At 41.9% G+C, this 23,574-nt stretch overlaps 1 protein-coding gene across 5 annotated transcripts in view; it reads right to left on the reverse strand.

Annotated features, from left to right (window-relative positions):
- The window catches only part of LOC135481975 (guanylate cyclase 32E-like), an 82,285-nt gene that overhangs the window by 25,296 nt on the left and 33,415 nt on the right, over positions 1-23,574 (reverse strand). For all 5 annotated transcript variants that reach the window (XM_064761775.1, XM_064761771.1, XM_064761773.1 and 2 more), the window contains 4 exons: positions 6,052-6,352; positions 4,823-4,975; positions 4,032-4,210; positions 59-194 (listed from right to left, as the gene is read on the reverse strand). In XM_064761775.1, the coding sequence (XP_064617845.1) occupies positions 59-194; positions 4,032-4,210; positions 4,823-4,975; positions 6,052-6,352 (769 nt within the window). The remainder of the gene's footprint in view (positions 1-58; positions 195-4,031; positions 4,211-4,822; positions 4,976-6,051; positions 6,353-23,574) is intronic.

Genomic DNA, 23,574 nt, shown 5'->3' on the forward strand with positions numbered 1-23,574 from the left:
GTCATTCGCAGCCTAATACTACAATGCAAAAAAACTTACCGCCATGGGTAGAACTTACTCATAAACGGCCTTCCTTTGATTTTATTGAATATTGCCACGCCGTCAGTCTCAGTTCCATTCTCCTCAAGTACTTCGCTCAATGCCTGAGCATACAACATTACAGCATCATACAGATGTGCGGCGCTCACAGGGATCTAACAATAACAACGGGCAGAAAAACACTCAAGAAGAACAGCTACTTCGATAATGAAAACTTACACATTTAAAGCAATATTTTTTTTTATCAAACAGCAATTTTGTGTAGTCTGCATGGGAAGGCTTTAAGTAGCCCCAGTGTCTGAGTGGATATCACATTTTATGATATTCACATTCATTTCTTCCAATTTTAAGACTTCCCCAAACTACCCCAAGTCGACTCGGGACCTCATCCCAGTTTGGTTCCCCCGAAGGGTTAGACATTTCTCCGCCCACGGGCAATAACAGAATGGCTGCTGCCACAACCATCCCATTACTGACTTATCACCTTGGTGTTTTTAAACACACTGGAGATTAGCTACAAGATGGCGTTCAGATGTACTTGTGGAAGAAGCGTCCAGCGTACGTGTATTTCATATTCTCCGTTATAAACTCATTCTTATTTATGCAAGAAAAGATCATACATATCATACATACTTACACTGTAATTGCAACAATTATTGTTTTTTCCTCAGGTACACCAGACATGCTAATTATTGATTAAACTGAAGTTTCGGGTACTGTCTGAACTAACCGGTCTAAATAGGACTATCTGGACTAACAGGTATTTCTAGACTAAGGGTTTATGTCTGGACTAACGGGTACTTCTGGGCTGAGGGATACTGTCCGCACTAAAGTGCACTTCCTGGATTAATGGATACAGTCTGAGCTAAAGAGTACTGCAGGAAATAAAGGGTATTATCTTTTCTAGATTAAAGGATATCATCTGGACTAAAATATAATGCAAGGATTAAAGAACACTGTCTGGACTAACGGGTACCACCAGTGCGAAAGGGTACAGCCTGGAATGGCGGGAATTGGCGGGACTAACGGGTACCACCAGAGCCAAAGGGTACAGCCTGGAATATTGAGTACCACCAGAGCCAAAGGGTACAGCCTGGAATGGCGGGAACTGGCAGGACTAACGGGTACCACCAGAGCCAAAGGGTATAGCCTGGAATGGCGCGAACTTGCAGGACTAACGGGTACCACAAATGCGAAAGGGTACAGCCTGGAATGGCGGGAACTGGCACCAGAGTACCACCAGAGCCAAAAGGTACAGCCTGAAATAGCAAGTACTGACTAGAAAATAGGTACCACCAGGATTACAGGGTACAGCCTAAAATAGCGAATAATGACTGGACTAACGGGTACCACCAGTGCCAAAGGGTACAGCCTGGAATGGCAGGAACTGGCAAGACTAACGGGCACCACCAGAGCCAAAGGGAATGGCGGGAACTGGCAAGACTAACGAGTACCATCAGAGCCAAAGGGTACAGCCTGAAATGGCGGAAATTCGCAGGACTAACGGGTACCACCAGAGCCAAAGGGTACAGCCTGGAATGGCGGGAACTGGCAGGACTAATGAGTACCACCAGAGCCAAAAGGTACAGTCTGGTATACCAAGTACTGACTGGAAAATAGACACAACCAGGATTACAGGGTACAGCCTAAAGTAACGAATACTGACTGGACTAACGGGTACCACCAGGATTAAAGGGTATAATATGACCAGTAAAAGGGCTGTTATGTCTTATTATCTTATTACTTAATTCCTGATTAGTTAAAGGTTAAAGTTATAGTGCCGTTAGAATGTAATCCACATTGAAAGGACCAAGTATAGGCCCTATTCAAATGGTGTGAGAATTCTGTTGTTTAAAGATTATGAGGATTGGCTCAGACTGTCTCTACTGTACTTGTTCAGACTCGCAATCACTTGTATTCATCATCACAACCCAACAGTAACCCCTGGTAAAGTGAACACTATCAGATATTACACAGAACCTGCTTGGAAGAGGGGTGGGGGTGGGCGGTTGTTGGTTGGAGATTTGGTGTGACCATTGAGTCCTGGTCACTCCCTGTTATACACAAACAATCGTTATTGACTATCCGAAGTTTGAAGTACTTCCCTTGTTCGGTTATGGTAAACCAATATAACAGAAATGCTTGGACAACACAAAACTTGACAAACCTAATTAGAATACATATGTGGTTGTACGCCCGGTCATAATAACCTAGCATAGCCGGTACTGGCTGGAGTGAAGGTACCACCAGGACCAAAGGGTATAGCTTAGATTACCTGTCTAACCTGCCTGTACATACTACAGACTTGAAATAACTCATAAAGCCTGGACAACGTGATTCAGCTTGGACTAACGGGTACTTCATGAGCTAAAGGGTTCTGCCTGGGGTGTTTTTGGACTTAAAGATACGATTTGGACTAATGGATATTATTTGGACTAATGGATATTATTTGGACTAATGGTTACGGTATGAGCTAACGGATACTGACTGGACCATCAGGTACGGTCTTGACTGAAGGGTACTGTTTAGACAGACGGATACCGTTTGAACAACTAACGGTTAGTGCCTGGTCTAATGGCACTGCCTATCTTTTAATGTTAATTAATGTCATTCTAGACCAGTCACGTCTAATAAATTGTAAATAACACGTATCCCCCTCCCCCGTTCTGCTTCTAATTATGTGTGTACATGAATAGTTAGAATAAAACCCCGCCTGAGGTAAATGGACAAGAGGCCTTACTTCACCGGTTACGTGTGATCATTTGCCAGTGACCACACGGTCAGCGCTGCTATAGTTTCACTCTCTGTGCTGTAAGTTCTCAAATACATTAACGGGTACGTCCTAAACTAATGGTACAGTTTACATTGAAAGGTATTTTCTGGACTAAAGGGTGCTGCCTGGACTGACGGAACAGCCCGGTGTAAATTGGCACGAACTGGACTAAGCAGCACAGCCTGGACTAACAGATACTGCTTAGACTAAATGGTACTGCCTGGACTAACGGGTACTGTTTGGGCTAACATATACGGTCCCGACTAACGCATAATGTCCGGACTAGCGAGTACTTGTTGAACTAAAAGACACGGTCTGGACTAACGTATACAGCCTGAATTGATGGCTGTTGTATCGACAGTTATCGGTTACTGTCAAGTCTAAGGGCACTTCCTAATTTGTTAATGTTATTGTATGTTAAATGTGGTGTCAACAAAGCATTTTCAGTCCTTCTAGACCAGTCACGTCTAATAAATTGATGGAGTTAGCACAACAGCGCAGCGCAATGATCCAGGAGCTTCCTCTCCGACCGTACGTGGAAAGGTCTGCCAGGAACCTGCGGACGATCGTGTATTTCCCATGGGTTCGGCCCGTTTTCCTCCAACCATAATGCTTGCCGCTGTTGTAAACGTGAAATATTCTTGAGTACGGCGTAAACGCCAGTGAAATAAATGAATAAATCAGATGGGCCATAATAAGGGATAAGATAACAAAAAAGATCTCTTAGTGATATCAAAATATTAAATTACGTGAATGTATGGACAGCAAAACTCAACATTGTAAAATGTAACCCTACACTTTAAGGTTCCAAGTTTAATGAAAAACACCTATGACGGAAGTGTCTATCTCATGAACCCAGGGAAAATTTAGAAACCTGTTTGACGGTAAACGTCTGTTCTTTTAAATGACGCGTGTGTATGTCCGATTTCCCAGGGACACGGAATTTGTCTTTAATACCTCGGTATGGTATTTATAAGCTCTTTGTTTGACAAAAACAGGTTACAATATCGCTGTCGATTCATTTAATATGTATGTAAGTCGAACAGGATGAAAAAATCGGATGGCAAGGTCCAATCTTTATGACAAATGGCAAAATGTATGCTCAGTCAGCTGAAACAATACGAATTACTTCCATCGTAAGCGAATTCCATCAGCGGAAAAGCAAGGTGTAACAAATATACTGAATCTGACCCAGTCAGAACGTTGCTTTGTCACGTACCGGATGTTTGATGCCTGGGAGATAGGGCCCGTTGATAGGGGGGGAGCGGGAGTAGTTCCGTGTTCTGTCCTCAAAGTCCGGGTAACTCTGGCTACTAGGTTCTCGTGGAGCCAATAAAAGGACGTTTCGGAACGCCAGTACCAAGCGTTCTGTCATGCTGGCCTCTGTCTCGAAGGGAACTGCAATGAATTGAGGGTAAGTATGATTCTTTCCCAGAAAAACAAAGTGGGTTCAGCTAGCTATATGACTGACTTGAGGCCACTTGTCGTCGAATGAACCACATCCAAGACTGGCCTTTAAAATCTAGTTTTAGCAAGTTAAGAAAACTTTCAGAAGCAATGTGCAGAGAACAAGACCTTAACATGCTCGTACATGCCATATAAACTTAATACACTGACAGCTACAGGTAGCTGCCATCGCTCTTCACCGAGTACGGGGTAAAGCCAAAGTGAAAGAATCCGTCCTCACCTAATACCCGGTAGAGCATCGCTTCTCCCAAATACCAAATAAAGTCAAAGGTAAAGCCAAAGTGAAACCACCCCTTCTCACCGAGTACTGGGTAAAGCCACAGGGAAACCATCTCCCCTCACCTAGTCCCCAGTAGAGCCACAGTGAAAGCATCGCTCCTCACCGAGTACCCACTAGAGCCAGAGTGAAAGCATCGCTCCTCACCGAGTACCGGGTAAAGCCAGGTGGAAAACGCTAATTAATCTAACACTGCCCCGTATGCAATCCAAAGATCAATTGAATTCTATGCCATGTTCAAAGGTGCTAGACAATTGTAAAAATACCTTTGAGGAAGTAACCATCTTTAGCCCTAGACGGATCGTTGGGTGTTTCATGAACGGCGATGACGGCAAACTGGCCGGTGTCGGTAAGGCCTTCATCTTGCAGAAACCTCACGAAGTCTATCAAGCCGTGGTCATCCCCGAGAAACACATAAACTGAGAGACAGAAGCAAACAATCACAATCATCTTCAAACAGCAATTTTCATAATAGGTCTAATCATGTATATGTTGGCAGGTATTATCTTCTTTCTGATGTTTTACACTTTACCCCCCGGTATGTTAAACAAAGCGATCTAAATGTCCATAGCATTTAGATGTCTAAATAGCCATATCTGTTTACACCACGACGAGTAACGAGCAATTCTTGAGCTCTGTGTTAAACAGAAATAGAACAAACGAGAGCTAAATTACTTGTTATCAAAATGAAAATGCTAAAATATGTCATATTATGTTATTGTTGATGGCGAATAGTCCCGCTCCGCATTTTTGGTAGTAGTCAGTTAAGGTTTTAAATGCAACGAGAGAGGGAGAAAAAATGGTCGTCAACATGTAGTGCGGACCACATTTACTTCATGAGTCCTTGAATTTGTTGAGGCGATAGTAACTGAATAATTGAATTAGCATTAGTGCTGTCATGTTGTAAAGCAATACTTGCCAGAAGTCAACTAGCTGATGTAGGCGTGAAGCGGACTTTTGTGGCCGTAAAGTGTGTGAGTAGGCTACATGTCGTGTGTTGGATATAACAGCAACAACAACGTAATGTTTATGCCAAGAAGCAGAAATATGCTATAAATATGTAGTTTTTCATTGCTTGATGTTCTATACTGTATCTGTAGTCTGTTGCTTTAGAAATATGAGTAGTGTTTAGTGCATATATTGCAGAATTACGTGGAAAAATGCTTCCCGATATAAAATTTTTGGTAAATTACCGTAAATTTGGGTATTGTCTGATACTTCATAAATAGTAAGGTAATTCAACATTTGTTGGTTTTCACTCCAGATAGAACCTGATAACTACTGATAACTACTGATAACATCTGAGGACAACTAATTGCTAATGATTACCACTGTGAACATCCTGACCCATCTCTGTGTGATAGTACAGAAAGCCATCTACGTATGGTTATAAATGATGGTATAAATAAAGCCAGATATCAGTGTATAAGGTCCCAACAGCTATTTGTGAATTCATCGTCTACAGTTACATATGCACACAGGTCAAGATGCGTACTTCTCGTTTCCTGATACGTCTCTTTCACAATTTCCGCTAGCTGCTGAACATCCGACTCGTCCAAATATTTCACAACCTTCTTTTCTGACATGAGGATATTGTTTTTCTCTGCCAGAGTGGCCAGAACCTTGAGAGTGTCAAGCCAAACTTCGGTGTTGTCAACGACTGGCGTGAACCGCGTCCAGTTAAAATGCTTCATAAGCGCAATGACTGAACGTGAAACCTTGGTAGTTGACGGCTGAATCTGAACAAACGTCTTGCCCTTGTCATCTAATCCCTCCGGTCTCTCATCTGCACATTTCTGCGAACAGAACACATAATTTTACATGGAAATGATCAACTCGTTACGAGAGAAAACAGTGGTTATTTTTGCATTATCGATGCAATAGTTCCGGGTTTGATTGTAAATGTGAACGTAATGATTCAATAAAATGGAAAATCTAGTTTCTTTTTGTTTATTTATTAATTTATCTATTTATTTGTTTGTATGTTTTTTTATATTTGAAGGTCAACAGGTAAAAACCAGTAAGAGACCCAACAGGTGTTATATGCAAATGATGACGCATAACTGAAATAAGAATAAAAAAGATAAGATCACTAAAGTCTAAAAAAAATTACTAACAAATATAATTCAAGCACAGCTTAATGCTGGTCTCAGAAAGTTAGTCTAGAGGTAAACATGCCTCTGCCAGAACATCTTAAAAATTGATCCCATCAGGCTAAATCCATATAAAAAATGAGTATTTACAAATACCAAGACGCTATTGAAATGGTGAAAAATGTTGTTGATGGAGGCTTCTCGTGGGGGCATAAAAATTAATTCAGGACAAAAGATTAGCAATATTAAAACGATTATTTAGAATAGCTTGTATAAATGACACATCGCCTTTTTCAAATGTTTGTAAAGAAAGTGTTATAGGCACCGTCATATTTTAGCATAGCGTAATTAACATTAGATTTGAATGTACAATACTCTTTTGAACACGTTTACACTTGGACATCTGGACTTTTGTGTAATGGGATATATTCAAGTCTCGACCGAACCAAAGTTACATACGTTAAATTGCATTAAAAGATTTTTTTTTGATTGATGTTTTACGCCGTACTCAAGAATATTTCACTTATACGACGGCGCCCAGAATTATGGTGGGTGGAAACCGGGCAGAGCCTGGGGGAAACCCACGACCATCCGCAGGTTTCTAGCAGACCTTCTCACGTACGGCCGCCAGCATGAGCTGGACTTGAACTCATAGCGACCGCATTGGTGAGAGACTCCTGGGTCATTACGCTGCGCTAGAGCTTTAACCGACTGAGCCACGGAGACCCGTGCATTAAAAGATTAAAATCACTACAATATCATTTTAATCAACCCAAACATTCAAAAAGGTTCCATTTATTCCATTTGGTTTGACAGTCGTCGAAAACTATTTTTAAGCATCCATAACACAGATGTAAAGCTTCCATTTTAATCAACTCAACGTTTCACAATACCAATAAGCGATATCAGTGCATACCTGCTTATTGAATTGATGATATATGCATAGCTCTACCGATGCGTCGGGAATTGCTGCATGTAGAGGAACAATCATGCTGTAGCAATGGCTGCATGAATGGCTATACCCATTAATTATAAAAATATTCCCTAAATGACTGAATGAAGATCTATACCTATGCCGACGGAAGTGCTGCAAGGAGAGCTGTGACTATCATCCAGTAAGTGTTATATGAGGAGCTACAACTATACCCCAGTGTCCGGCATCTAGAACTATCAGTGAGTGTGCTGCACGTCCTAGCTATAACTATGCTCCAGTAAGAGCTTAACATACAGCTATAACTATGCGCCAATTAGTCTTGCATTTAGAGCTATAACTGTGCTCCAGCCGGCAAGTGCTGCATCAAGAGCTATAACTATGTTCCAGTTAGTGCCACACGTATATAGCTATAACTGTGATCCGGTCAGTACCTGTTGCATTTATAGCTTTAAATACGCTCCAGCCATCAAGTGGTGTACGTGTTGTTCTATGCTCCAGTAAGTGCTGCAAGTACAACTATAGCTATGCTCTAGTACGTTCTGCACGTATAGCTACAACTGTAACTATGCTCTAGTACGTTCTGCACGTATAGCCACAACTATAGCTATACTCTAGTACATTCTGCACGTATATCTACAAATATAACTATGCTCTAGTACGTTCTGCACGTATATCTACAAATATAACTATGCTCTAGTACGTTCTGCACGTATATCTACAAATATAACTATGCTCTAGTATGTTCTGCACGTCTAGCTACAACTGTAACTATGCTCTAGTACGTTCTGCACGTATAGCTACAACTATAGCTATGGCTCTAGTACGTTCTGCACGTATAGCTACAACTATAGCTATGCTCTAGTACGTTCTGCACGTATAGCTACAACTATAACAATGCTCTAGTACATTCTCCACGAATAGCTACAACTATGCTCCACTAAGTGCTGCATGTACTAAGTGCTGGAACTAATTTTATACTGAGGTAATTCTTGCATGTACAGCTGTATCAACACTGTGGAAATTGCTGCGTGTAGAGTTACAGTCCGATGCTGCGGTAATTCTTGCATGTACACCTGTATCGACACTGTGGAAATTGCTGCGTGTAGAGCTACAGTCCGATGCTGCGGTAATTCTTGCATGTAGGCCTACAGCTGCATCGATACTGTGGGAATTGCTGCGTGTAGACCTACAGTTTGATGCTGCGGTAATTCTTGCATGTACAGCTGCATCGATACTGTGGGAATTGCTGCGTGTAGAGCTACAGTCCGATGCTGCGGTAATTCTTGCATGTACACCTGTATCGACACTGTGGAAATTGCTGCGTGTAGAGCTACAGTCCGATGCTGCGGTAATTCTTGTATGTACAGCTGTATCGACACTGTGGAAATTGTTAGAACTATGTCGATGTGTGCTACAAAAATTATATTTTAAGAAAATTGTATGCTCACTGAAATTATTCTAGAGATGGCATTTGTATTCTCTGGTCACATCAGAGATTCTAAAATTGGTTTTGATCTGGTTGAATTTCGTTGACTGAATAACTTTTGTTTAAAGCGATACTTTAAAACATTTTTACTTAAGGATGGCAGTCAGCTTTGTTCTGTGGTTGAGAAGAAAATATACAGGACAAAGTGCATTCTTTGACACCGGGTGGCCTGCAGTGTCCGCGATAAACTCGCCAATGTTTGACAAGTTACTGATATACTTTCCTACATCTAACATACAACGTCCGGGATAAACCGCCAATGTTTGACAGTTTACTGATATACTTCCCCATATCTGACGTACTCACCCTTAGGTACAACCTTCGCTTCAGAATCAGGAATGTAATTGGCAGACGTTTTTGTAAACCTGCCATACCAGTAGGTCATAAAGCATTCCAAAAAAATCCAACTTAGTTGACCAGTAAAAAATATCTCACTTTAGCTGAACATATTGCAGCATTAGGAGCAGAATGTTGTAAAGGGGAAAGGCCAATTTTAAATATCGCCAGTACCATTACCATAATCACTTTAAAATGGTAAGCTGCCACCTTCAGATTTGGTGGCAAGACCCGCAGGGTTAAAAATGGACCACACAGCTGGACAGATGTAACGAGTGCTGGGTTTAAACTCAGACAAGGAAACGTTCACGGCTTGACGTGGATAGAGGCAAACATATGTCGTTTTGGGGACATAAATAAGTAAGTGTAGATATATGTACCTTTCAGGATAATGCCAGACACATGTGGCTTTGGGAGGGGAATAGGCCAGTGTGAATATAAGGGTACGAGTAGCTTTGAGGACACTTAGACATGATGGCACATTTAGCATTGAGGATGGTGCGAGACACACGTGGTTTTAGGACAGGAATAGGCAAGTGTAGATAAGAGTTGACATAAGGCAGGATATAGCAGGATAGAAAGGTAGATATGACGGCACATGTGCTTTGAGAATAGTGCCCAACACATATAGCTCTTGGACGGAGATATCAGGGGACCTGTAACGTTTAGCATAGTGCCAGACACATGTGGCTTTGGGGCAGGAATAAACAACTGTAGATATGAGGCTACATGTAGCATTGAGGATAGTGTCCGATACATGTTGCTTTGGGAACAGAAAAAGACAAGTGTAGACATAGCGGTATATGTAGCATTGACAATAGTGCCAGACACATGTGATTTTGGGACAGAAAAAGAGAAGTGTAGAAATGAGTGCACATATACCTTTGATAACAGGAATAGACAGGTAGAGATATGATGGCAGGTGTAGCTTTGAGGATAGTGACACCCGCGTGTGACTTTGGGGACAGAAATATACAAGTGTAATGACACATGCAGCTTTGAGGATAGTGACCGACACATGTGGCTTTGTTGACAGGAATAGACAAGTGTAGACATGTCAGCATTGAGGATAGTGCCAGACATGTTATTTTGGAACTAGAATAATCAAGTTTAAATATAAGGGCCTATGAAGTTTTAATGACATGAGCAGAGAGGTAGAGATATAAAGCCTAATGTACTTAAAAGATATTGCCCGACGGAAGTGGCTTTGAGGACAAGAACAGACAAGTGTAGACATGACGGCACATTTAGTATTAGGGATGGCGACGGACACATGTGGCTTTGAGGACAGGAATAGACAAGTGTATATATGAGGGCACATGCATCTTTGATAACAGGGAAAGACAGGTAGAGATATGAAGGCACACGTAGCTTTGAGAATAGTGCCAGGCACATGTAGCTTTTAGAACAGAAATACACAAGTGTGAATATGAGGTCACACGTGGTTTTGAGGATAGTGCCCAACACACTTGGGTTTGAGGACTGGAATATTCAAGTGTAGATATGAGTGAACATGTAGCTTTGACAATAGGAATATACAGGAAAAGATGAAAAGGCCTATGTAGGAATAGGCATGTGGACATATGAGGGCACATGTAGTCTTGAGGATAGTGCCAGACAAATTTGGCTTTGGGGACAAGAAAAGACAGGGTAAATATAAGGGCACATGTAGCTTTGAGAATAGTTTCAAACGCAAATGGCTTTGAGGACAGGAATAGACACGCGTAGAGATGAGGGCACATGTAGCATTAAGAAAAGTGCCAGACACATGTGTTTTTTCGACAGAAATAAGCAAGTGTAGCTTTGATAAAAGGAATAGACAGTTAGAGATATGAGGTCACATGTGCCTTTGAGAATAGCGCCAGACATATGTGATTCTCGGCACAGGAGTAGGCAAGTGTAGGCAAGGTCACAAGTACCTTTTAGGATAGTGCCAAACACATGATGCTTTGGGGACAGGAATAGGCAAGTGTTGATATGGTGGCACATGTAGCTTTGATAACAGGAAGAGAGAGGTAGAGATATGAGGGCACAGGTAACTTTGATAACGGGAACAGACAAATTAAGATATCAGGGCACATTTAGCGTTTAGGATAGTGTCAGACGCATTTGACTTTTGGTGACAGGAATAGACTAGTGTAGATATGAGGGCACATGTAGTAGTGAGGATAGTGCCGGACACATGGGGTTATAAAACAGGGGTAGACATGTGGGCATTTATATCTTTGACAACATGGATAAACACGAAAAGATATGAAGGCAAAAATTAGCTTTAACAAAAGGAATAGAAGGTAAAAGACACCACATGTAGCTTTCAGGATGGTGCCAGACATATGCTGCTTTGGGGATAGAAATAGACAAGTGTAGAGATGACGGCACTTGTAGCAAAAAGGATAGAGCCAGACACATGTGGTTTCAGGACAGGAATGCCAGACATACATGGTTTGGGACAGAAATAGATAAGTGTAGATATGACGGCAGATGCAGCTTTAATAACAGCAATACAGAGGTAGAGATCTGAGGGCATAAGTAGATTTGAGGATAGTGCCAGACACATGCGCCTTTGGAAACAGGAAAAGGCCCATGTAAATATAAAGTCCCAAGGCTTTGAAGACAGAAATAGAAAAGCGCAGGCTTAACGGCACGTGCAGGATTGAGAATAGTGCCAGACACTATTTCTTTCGGAACAGGAATAGGCAAGTGTAGATACGACGCCACATCTAGCTTTGATGACAAGAATAGACAGGAAAAGATTCAAAGGCATATTTAGCTTTGATAACAGGAAGAATCACGTAAAGATATGAAGGCACATGTAGCTTTGTGGATAGTGTTAGACATCTGGTTTTGGGGACAGCAGTAGGCAAGTGTAGACGTGAAGTCACATGTAGCTTTAACGTAAGTGCCCGACGCATGTGGCTTTGGGGACAGTAATAGACAAATGTAGGGACGAGGGCACATGTAAATCTGAGGAGAGTGGCAGATACAAGTGGTTTTGAAACTGGAATAGACAACTGTGGGCATAAGCTTTGATAACAGGAATAAACAGGAAAAGATATTAAAGGATATGTACCTTTGATAACAGGAATAGTCAGGTAGAAATACGAGGGCACACGTAGGTTTGATAACAGGAATAGACAGGTGGAGATATGAAAGCACATGTAGCGTTTAGGATAATGTCAGATATATGCGAAATTGTTGACAGGAATAGGCGAGTGATAACATAAGGGCACATGTAACATTGAGGACAATGACAAACGCACGTGGCTTTGTGGACAGGAATAGGCATGTGTAGATATGAGGGCATATGTAGCAAGGAGTATAGTGCCAGACAAATCTGGTTTTGGGACAGGAATAGGCAAGAGGAATATCAGTGTACTGAGCTTTATAAACAGGAAAAGATACTAAGGCACATATGGCTCTGTTAACAGAAATAGGCAGGTAGAGATATGAGGGCACATGTAGTTTGATAACAGAAATAGGCAGGTAGAGATATGATCGGCACATCTAGCTTTGAAGATAATGCCTGGCACGTAGCTTTGGGCACAGGAATAGACACGTGTAGACATGACGGCAAATACAGCAAAAATGCTAGTGACATGTTGTTTTGGGACAAGAATAGGCAAGTGTAAACATACGTGCACATATAGCTTTGATAATGGGAACAGACAGGAGAAGATAGCAAGGAAAATGTAATTTTGACAACAGGCATAGACAGGTAGAGATATGAGGACAAATGAAGCTATGAGGATATTGCCAGACATGTGGCTTTGGGGAGAAGGATAAATAAGTGTGTATATGGCAGCACTGGTAGTATTGAGGATAGTGACTGACCTATGTGGTTCTGAGGACAAGAATAGGCGTGTGTAGATATAAGGTCACAAGTAGCATTTAAAATAGTGTCGGACATGTGCAGCTTTGGGTACAGGAATAAGCAAGTGTAGATACATGCAGCTTTGAGGATAGTGCGAGGCACATGTGGCTTTGGGGACAGGAAAAGGCAACTGTAGATATGACGGCACATGCAAGTTTCATAACAGCAATAGATAGGTAGAGATATGAGTGCACATGTAGCTTTGATAACAGCAATAGATAGGTAGAGATATGAGTGCACATGTAGCTTTGATAACAGGAATAGGGCAGTAGAGATATCACAGCATGTGTAGCTTTGAGGATAGTGCCAGACACATGTGGCTTGGAGGACAGGAATAGACAAGTGTAGGTATGAGGTCACATATAGCTGTGATAACAGGAACAGACAGGGAAAGATGTAAAGGCATATGTAGCTGTGATAACATGAAGAGACACGTAGAGAAATGAGGGCACATGTAACTTTGAGAACGGTGCCAGACACATGTTTTTTGGGGAACAGGAATAGACAAGAGTAGATATGACGGCACGTGTAGTACTGAGGATAGTGCCAGACATATGTGGTTTTGGGGACAAGAATAGACAAGAGTAGATATGACGGCACGTGTAGTACTGAGGATAGTGCCAGACATATGTGGTTTGGGGGACAGGAATAGACAAAAGTAGATATGACGGCACGTGTAGTACTGAGGATAGTGGCAGACATATGTGGTTTTGGGGACAGGAATAGTCAGGTGTAGACATTAGGGCGCATGTAGCTTTCAGAATAGTGCCAGACACATGCAGCTTTGTGGACAGGTATAGACAAGTGTATATATAAGGGTACATGTAGCTTTAATAACAGGAGTAGACAGGTAGAGATATACGGCCACATGTAGCGTTTAGGACAATGTCAGACATATGTGGCTTTGTTAACAGGAATAGGCGAGTGAAGATATGAGGGCACATGTAGCTTTGGGGACAGCGTCAGACATATGCGGCTTTGAGGAGCGGAAAAGGCAAGAGTAGATGTGAGGGCACAATTAGCTTTGATACAAGGAATAAACAGGTACAGATATGACGACACATGTAGCTTTGATGATATTCCCAGACACATGTGGTTTGTTCACAGCTCTAGACACATATATAGCTTATAATATAGGCCTAAGCACACGCAGTTTTTGGATATGACTAAGCAGACCTAGGCACAAGTAAGTCGGACACCGGCCCAGATGGCTCAGTTCGCTGAGGGTCGATAGATCCAGGTTCATTCCTTTGTCATGTCACACCTAAGACCTTAAAAGAAGAAGTTGTAGCTTCCACCCTTAGTGTTCAGCATTACAGGTAAGTGCAAAGATTAACTGACCGTATCAGTATAATGGCTCGGGTGGGGCAGCTTACTTGTCTTCGGCAAGTGGTTTTAGTAAAGCAGAACTGGATAAGAGCCGTGGAAATCCGTCCTACAACAAGGAGGCACATTACATGCAGTCCTCTTCGTCATCATGTGACTGAAAAATTGTTAATTACAGCGTCAAGCCTAAAGCACTGACTCACTGTAACTCGGACGATAAAGCATACAGCACAGCAGACATGAACACATGCAGCTGTGATCACTGGGTCTGACAGATGTAGCTTTAAGGACAGGGCTAGAATAGACTGGCTTTGAGGACATGACACGTGTAGCTTTCAAGACATGGCAGGACACGCGTCGTTTTGAGAACAGGGTTACAAAAGCGTAGCATGGAGGACAGTGTCAGACACGTGTAGCTTTGAAAACCGAGACAGACAAATGTATGTTCCAGGACACGGCCAGGCACATGTAGGTTTGAACAGAGGCAAACTACAGGACTGATAGATGTAGCGTTGGGGCCACGACTGTATGTAGTTTTGATTTATCTATTTACTTGTTTGATTGGTGTTTTACGCCGTACTCAAGAATATTTCACTTATATGACGGCGGCCAGCATTATGGTGGGTGGAAAGAGCCGTATGTAGTTTTGAGTAGTGGGATTGACAAGCTCTGCTCTAAGGACGTAGTTTGACATAAAGACTTACGAACACATGTAGCTTGTTGGACAAGACTAGACAAGTGCTGCCTTCGGGACACATGTAACTTGCATCACAAGGTTTGTCATACAGTACTGCTCGATCTCAACCATATATTCTACGCGTATCATCCGCCCATCCTACATCGCATCTTGGTGTGGGGTGGATCCTATGTAGATCACGCGGCCATGATGGTCCATGCCCTGATGTTGGAACAACCTTGATTGCATCTTCCACGGATCTTGATCGGCCGCTGCATGTAGTCTCGTTTAGACCGTTTTGCTGCGCTTTAGGCCTTACCTACATGCTAGCTATAAACATGACACAATGTATCTTCAGTTTGCAACACTGTTAAGGCAGGCATAGTGATGAGAAAAGTATTAGTGAGTGGTCTGTTATTCGCTTAACTCTCTCTCAACCGAGCCATTATAAAGGTGAGATAGCCCAATGCATGACTTCCGAGATTTGCCTTCCGAAGTTTATTAGTGTCAGTTGAAATGTAAAATCGTAACCGCATTACCGGACAATCGGAGATGATGTAAGTTCTCGCCAAAAGCTGTACTAATATTATAAATTTGACATTCCCACTACGCGGATGATGGTCAGATCCTATGCCCATCATACGCGGATCCTATGCCCATCATACGCGGATCCTATGCCCATCATACACGGATCCTATCTTGGCTGTATAATCGGCGTATGATGTGAGCATCTTGCTGTGATATTACGCCATTCCTACGCGGGAGTTCCGACCCGCATCCATGCTACATAATATCATTAGGATCGAGGAGTACTGTTTAATCTTCTGAAAACATGTTGCTTGCATGACAAGACTTGACACAAATAACTTTACGTACGGGGTTAGACACATAAATGTAAATATCTCTCTTCGCAATTGGGAGTTTGAGGACATCGCCAGACAAGCGTAACTTTAAAAACAGAAATAAACATGTGTACATATGAAGCTATATATATATATATATATATATATATATATATATATATATATATATATATATATATATATATATATATATGAAGACACGGCTTTGGACATGCACCTTTTAGGACACGGCCAGACAGACATGTCTAAGAGATATGCCGTTTTTGGATGTTATTAGGTAAAAGTTGCTTTAATGACACATCCTGAGATACGTAGCTTTGAAGACAAATCAGGGCACATGTAGTTTTAGGGACAAGGTTTGACACAAGAAGGTTTGAGCTCAGGGCCAGATTAAATTAGCGTTCAGTATACGATGTAAAATGTACAAATTTGACGATACATGTAGCTTAGAAGATAAGACAAGCTTGAAGCATAGAACTTTGAGGACAGGGCTAGACACAAACCGGTTTAGGGACAGGGCCAGACGCATGTAGCTTTGAGGAAAGAGTTTTACGTACACTTTGAGGACACGGCTAGAAACGCGCGAGTTTGACGACCAGATAGACAAGCGAGAGGACAGGGACAGACACATGAAGAGTCGAGAAACAGAACGATGAGGAACCATGAGAATGACTGAATAAAATGAGATTTAATTTTACCGCTTTTGTGTTGAGATGACAAAAATATGAGTGGTTTTTCTTTTGTGAAGATGAAAAGGCAAAATTCAATGTACTAGATTCCACCCATTCTTTTCTCTGCTACTTCTTACAAGAGGGATTTCTAATTAATTGGAACCAACTCTACAGTTATACACATTGTTGCCGCATTTTTGCCTTGTTGCTGAGAGCATTTGGAAGTTGAAAAATCAAATAGTTGCATGGCTCAACACAACAGATCTAAGCAGTGATTTTAAAAGACATGTGGCTCATGAGTGTCAGTACTTGAGTGGATTAGATCCTGGTCAACCTCACTCGATAAGGTAGAGCCTCATCTCTGGAGTGTATCCCAGTGACAGTTACCACGAGCAATGAGCATGCTTCTAACCCAGGGCACAACCCAAAAGCTTCCCAGTGCATTCGGCGGCAGATTTATAAGCCCCACTGATCGATAGCACAGACTACATGATCCAAATTGATTACCGTTTTGCCTCCATGTGCTGGAAATTCTGGTGAGTATATAGGCCCTTGAAAGTGCTCCTCTTATACACACAAATACATTATAAAAACACATCCAAAATTGTAAATTTACTTTCAAGCGCAGGCTAGAATTTTGTTCACCAGTGTGGATATTGTATTCAGTTCGGGTGCCTAGAGTGGCTGTCGACAGCGATTTGGCCGACTGCCGAATCACTCTACGACTTTAGCTACACTATCCAGCATGGTAATCACGAAGTTAATGATGAAATAATGTATATGTCAATACGTTCCTTTCAGAATGCTGCACAGGCAATAAAATACTTATCACAATCGAAGAAATCCAGATATATTTGTTTTCAGTCAAATTTAGTGACTTCGTCTGTTACGTGTTCCCAGCCAACTTCAGACCATTTTGACGCTCAACATTAAGTGGCTTGTAGTGGGTTAGTTTAATGCAACAACTGACGAATGACGCAGAAGAAAGTCCTCTGTGTACCTCGAAGTGGTGTTGTGGTTACCGTCCACAAGTCAAACTACCTTGCTAAGTACTGAATGCCTGAAGAAACGGCGTGGTTCTTCTCAAAAAAACGCCTGTATAATCATTCATAGGATATTAAATGAGCCCAAAGGCGCAAAGTGACGAAAGCTGTGTCAGCTGGCCGGCTTACATGTCTTGTGTCAGTAAGTAGGGCCCAAACGTCTATTGCCAAAAATTCTATTCTAACGGATTTCAGCGTTGGAAAATAAAGAAACAGATATTCATATTTGACAATAACTACATATAGATCTAAATGAAGATAGTTCATAAATTTTACAATATCACATTTATTCATTGTTGATCTGCTGAGCACTAATCATCTCTAATCACGTATACATGCAAATATTTAGATTTATTGTTAGCTGCCACTCTACACGAGTACGATTGGCTGTATGCTGGTCATCAGGGATATGCAGGTCATCTATCACGACGAGATATCCACACAGATGCAGGCATACACATACCTTAATGGCCGAATTGCGTGACAATGTACAATTGTAGCAACGATAAAACTACGTAGGTGTCCTGATGTTACATGTGTCTTTACTGCTATACTAACTACCCCAAACGTATGAAAGTGTTCCACTGTGGACAGTATCGGTAAGAGAGAACAGCACTGTTCAGGGCACCCTACAAAACTTGCTCTAGTTGACTGATGATTCAAGTTTTTAGCGATAACCATCTCCACCAAACATTCTACAGTACCATCAACCACCAGCATTCACTAGGGTTCTCTAGGTCCATCAGTTAGCTCTTGAACGACCCAAGGCTATAACAACAGCACTAAGCATACTCCAATACAATTAGCCTGCTGCTAGAAGATCTAAATGTATTGCATCAGTGTCTAAGCATACTCCAATACAATATGCTGCCAGAAGATTCAAGTCTATAACACTTGAAGCATTCCACGGGACTACCAGTCTGCTGTTGTCCATAACAACAGCACTAAACATTCTCCAGGACAATCAACCTGCTGCTAGAAAATCCAAGTCTATAACACATCCATCAAGCATTTCACGGGACTATCAGTTTGTTTTTGGACGACCCAAGTCTATAAGATCAGCACTAAGCTTTCTTGAGGAATATCAATCTGCTGCTGGACGACCAAAGTCTATAACATCTTAACCAAGCATTTCACGGGATTATCAGACTGCTGCTGGACGACCCAATTCTATAACATCAGCACTAAGCATACTCTAGGACAATCAATCTGCTGTTAAACAATCCAAGTCTATAACATCGACACTTGGCATTCTCCTGGGCTGTCATTCTGCTGCTGAACGACCCAAGTCTATAACATCTCTAACAAGCATTTTACGGGACTATCAGACTGCTGCTGGACGACACAAGTCTATAACGTCAGCACTAAGCATACCCCAGGACAATCAACCTGCTGCTAGGACATCCAAGTCTATAACATCAGCACTAAGCATACTCCAGGACAATCAACCTGCTGCTAGAACATCTAACTCTGTAACAACAGCACTAAGTCTTTTACAGAACTATCTGTCTGCAGCTGGACAGCCCGTCTATAACATTACCACTTGGCATTCTTGCGGATTATCAATCTGATATTAAACGACCCAAGTGTATAACATCAGCACTAAGCATTCGCCAGGAATATTAACATGCTGCTGTCTAGATCATTTGCACCAAGCATTCTCCAGGACAATCAGTGTGCTGCTGGGCGACCCAAGTCTATAACCCCTGCATTAAGTACTCTGCAGTACTGTGATATTGCATTTGAACGATGAAATTCTATACCGCCTGCATTGACCCTTCTAGAGGACGATTTAAATCTATATCAAGTCGGGCTGTCTTCCTCTACGGTCGTACGAAATCGGCCAACGTCTGTCGGATGAGGAAATATCCCCAGGGGCTGTTCGGTTTCTTCACACCATAATACCGAAAGATTAACAACTGAAATATTTTTGAGCAACGGTACGGCGTAAAGAAGCAAACAGGTCTACAAAATCTGCACTAACCATTATTACCTTGCTAGTCACCGATCTTAAACTATTATATCCAACTGACCATTTTCCAGCATTACCAACCTGCTAGTATACGAGCTAAATGTATAATATTTGAACTGACCATTCTCCAGCACTATCACGCCCTGATAGGCAATGATCTCAATCTATAATATCTAAACTGATCATTCTTCAGCACTGTCCATTCTCCAAAACTATCACCCCACTAGTGAACGAGCTAAATCTATAATATCTGAACTGACAATTCTCCAGCACTATCACCCTGATAGGCGATGATCTAAATCTATAATATCTAAACTTACTATTCTCCCATACTATCAACTCGCTAGTAGACGAGCTAAATTTATCATATCTGAACTGACCATTCTCCAAAACTATCCCCCCACTAGTGAACGAGCTAAATCTATATCTGAACTGACAATTCTTAAGAACGCTCAACATTAAGTGGCTGATAGGTGATGATCTAAATCTATAATATCTAAACTGACCATTCTTCAGCACTATTACCCCGCTAGTAGACGAACTACATATATCATAGCTGAACTGACAATTCTCCAGCACTCTCACCTCGGTAGTAACTGAGCTAACTCTACAATTTCTGAACTGACAATTTTCCTGGACTATCACCTCCGTAGTAGCCGAGCTAACTCTACAATTTCTGAACTGACAATTTTCCAGGACTATCACCCTGACAGTCGATGGTCTATGTCTATAACATCTGAACTGACCATTCTCTGGCATCTCACCCCGCTAGCAGACTAGTTAAATCTATGGTATCTAATCTTACCATTGCCCAGAACTATCACTCCACTAGTAGACGAGCTAAATCTATCATATTTAACCTTACCATTCTCCAGAACTATCACCCCGCTAGTGAACGAGCTAAATCTATCATATTTAACCTTACCATTCTCCAGAACTATCACCCCGCTAGTGAACGAGCTAAATCTATCATATTTAACCTTACCATTCTCCAGAACTATCACCCCGCTAGTGAACGAGCTAAATCTATCATATCTAATCTTACCATTGCCCAGAACTATCACTCCATTAGTAGACGAGCTAAATCTATCATATTTAACCTTACCATTCTCCAGAACTATCACCCCGCTAGTGAACGAGCTAAATCTATCATATTTAACCTTACCATTCTCCAGAACTATCACCCCGCTAGTGAACGAGCTAAATCTATCATATCTAATCTTACCATTGCCCAGAACTATCACTCCACTAGTAGACGAGCTAAATCTATCATATTTAACCTTACCATTCTCCAGAACTATCACCCCGCTAGTGAACGAGCTAAATCTATCATATTTAACCTTACCATTCTCCAGAACTATCACCCCGCTAGTGAACGAGCTAAATCTATCATATCTGAACTGACCATTCTCCAGAACTATCACTCCACTAGCAGACGAGCTAAATCTATCATATTTAACCTTACCATTCTCCAGAACTATCACCCCGCTAGTGAACGAGCTAAATCTATCATATTTAACCTTACCATTCTCCAGAACTATCACCCCGCTAGTGAACGAGCTAAATCTATCATATCTGAACTGACCGTTCTCCAGCACTATCACCCCGCTAGTAGACGAGCTTAATCCATCATATCTGAACTGACCATTCTCCAGCACTCTCACCCCGCTAGTAGACGAGCTTAATCTATTATATCTGAACTGACCATTCTCCAGCACTCTCACTCCGCTAGTAGACGAGCTTAATCTATCATATCTGAACTGACCATTCTCCAGCACTCTCACCCTGCTAGTAGACGAGCTTAATCTATCCTATCTAAAGTGACAACTCTCTAGCTCTATCACCCTGATAGGTTGCGATTGCTATCGGTATCCAATTATCTGTTCTTGGAAAGCCAGGTATACGATCGATACATGTTGTAACAACCCTCGCGCACTATCACCCTTCTAGATGACCAACGAGGTCTATAATCATGCCTGTCTTTCCTCCTAACTAGACGGTACTGTATGATCGTGTCTAACAATCTTCCTAAACCGAGGGCGTTGTATGATTCTGTCTGGCACTCCTAATAAGCTGAGGGTACTGTAACATCGTGTCTGGCATTCCTCCTAAACCGTGGGTGTTGTATGATCGTGAAAGGCATTCCTCCCAAACCGACAGTGCTGTAAGATCATGTTTAGCATGCCTCCTATCCAGTGGGTATTGTATGACCGTGTCTGATATTCTCTCCTTAAAGTGAATACTGTTAGATCGTGTCTAACATTTCTCCTAACTAGAGGGTATTGTAAGATCATGACTGCCATTCCTCCTAAACCGTAGGTACTATATAATCATGTCTGACATTCCTCCTAACCGGAGGGTACTGTAAGATCGTCTTTGGCATTCCTCCTAAACCGAGGATGTTGCATAGTGGTGGCTGACATTTCTCCCATACAAAGAATACAATAAGATCGTGTCTGACATTCCTCCTAACCAGAAGGTAATGCAAGATCGTGTCTGACGTTCCTCCTAAACCGAGGGTGCTGTGTAATCGTGTCTGGCAATCTCTCCGAAAAAATTAGTACTGTGAGATCGTGTCTGACATTCTTCCTAACCTGTGATTACTGTGAGATTGTGACTGGTATTCCTCCTAACCTGAGGAGACTGTAACATCGTGTCTAGCATTCCTTCTAAATCGAGGGTGCTGTATCATCGTATCTTGTATTCCTTCTAACCTGAGGGTACTGTAAAATCGTCTATGCCATTCCTCCTAACCCATGAGTACTGTGAGATCATGTCTGCCATTCCTCCTAACCAATGAGTACTGTGAGATCATGTCTGCCATTCCTCCTAACCAATGAGTACTGTGAGATCATGTCTGCCATTCCTCCTAACCAATGAGTACTGTGAGATCGTGTCTGGCCTTCCTCCTAACCAGTAAGTACGGTGAGTCATGTTTGGCATTTCTCCTACCAGTGAGTATTGTTAGATTGTGCCTGACATTCCTTCTAACCAGTGAGTACTATGAGATCGTGTCTTGCATTCCTTCCGACTTTTAAGCACTGTGAGCTCGTGTCTGGCATTCCTCTTAACCTGAAGGTACTGTGAGATTGTGTCTAGCATTCCTTCTAACCAGTGAGTATTGTGAAATTGTAATTTATATTTTTTTAACTGAGGTTACGTCTGGACGGTGTTTTTGATTCGTGTTATCTTAGGAACACTTATGATAGTACTATTATAAGCAGTGAGTGAATGCGTCGTAGCTTTTTTAATCAACGTAGTTAAATATCGCATGAGAGACGGAAGTATTCTTTTGAGGATAGAAGATCTGAATGTTGGCTATACAGGAACAATAATCACAGTGACATCTTGGAAACGAGAGTATGTCTTTTTTTGTTTTGGTTTTTTTTTGGGGGGGGGGGTAGGAAAGGATGATTTCGCAGAGACGAGCAGAGTAGATGTGTATCTGTATGCGGCGTCTTACACACGGACTTAGCGAGAGACCTGACAACAGACAGCCGGTAAATTGATGGATAAGAAAGAGCCAGCACTAATCGATGACGCAACTTGTAGTTGGCCTTCTTTCAAGAAAAAGCCCGCATCGCACCGTGCAGATAGAATGCAGTCAATCTGCAGAAGGTGCTCTATTATAAGATCATTTTGTCTTGGCAAACTTGCAGCTTGTCTTTCATTTGATCACTTGAAGTGTCCGAGATGTCTAGGCACCTGGTGTTAGAGAATCACTTTCTTTTTTCGTCTTTCCCTCAT

The sequence above is a fragment of the Liolophura sinensis genome, chromosome 1 (genome assembly GCF_032854445.1).
Source record: "Liolophura sinensis isolate JHLJ2023 chromosome 1, CUHK_Ljap_v2, whole genome shotgun sequence".
NCBI lineage: Eukaryota > Metazoa > Mollusca > Polyplacophora > Chitonida > Chitonidae > Liolophura > Liolophura sinensis.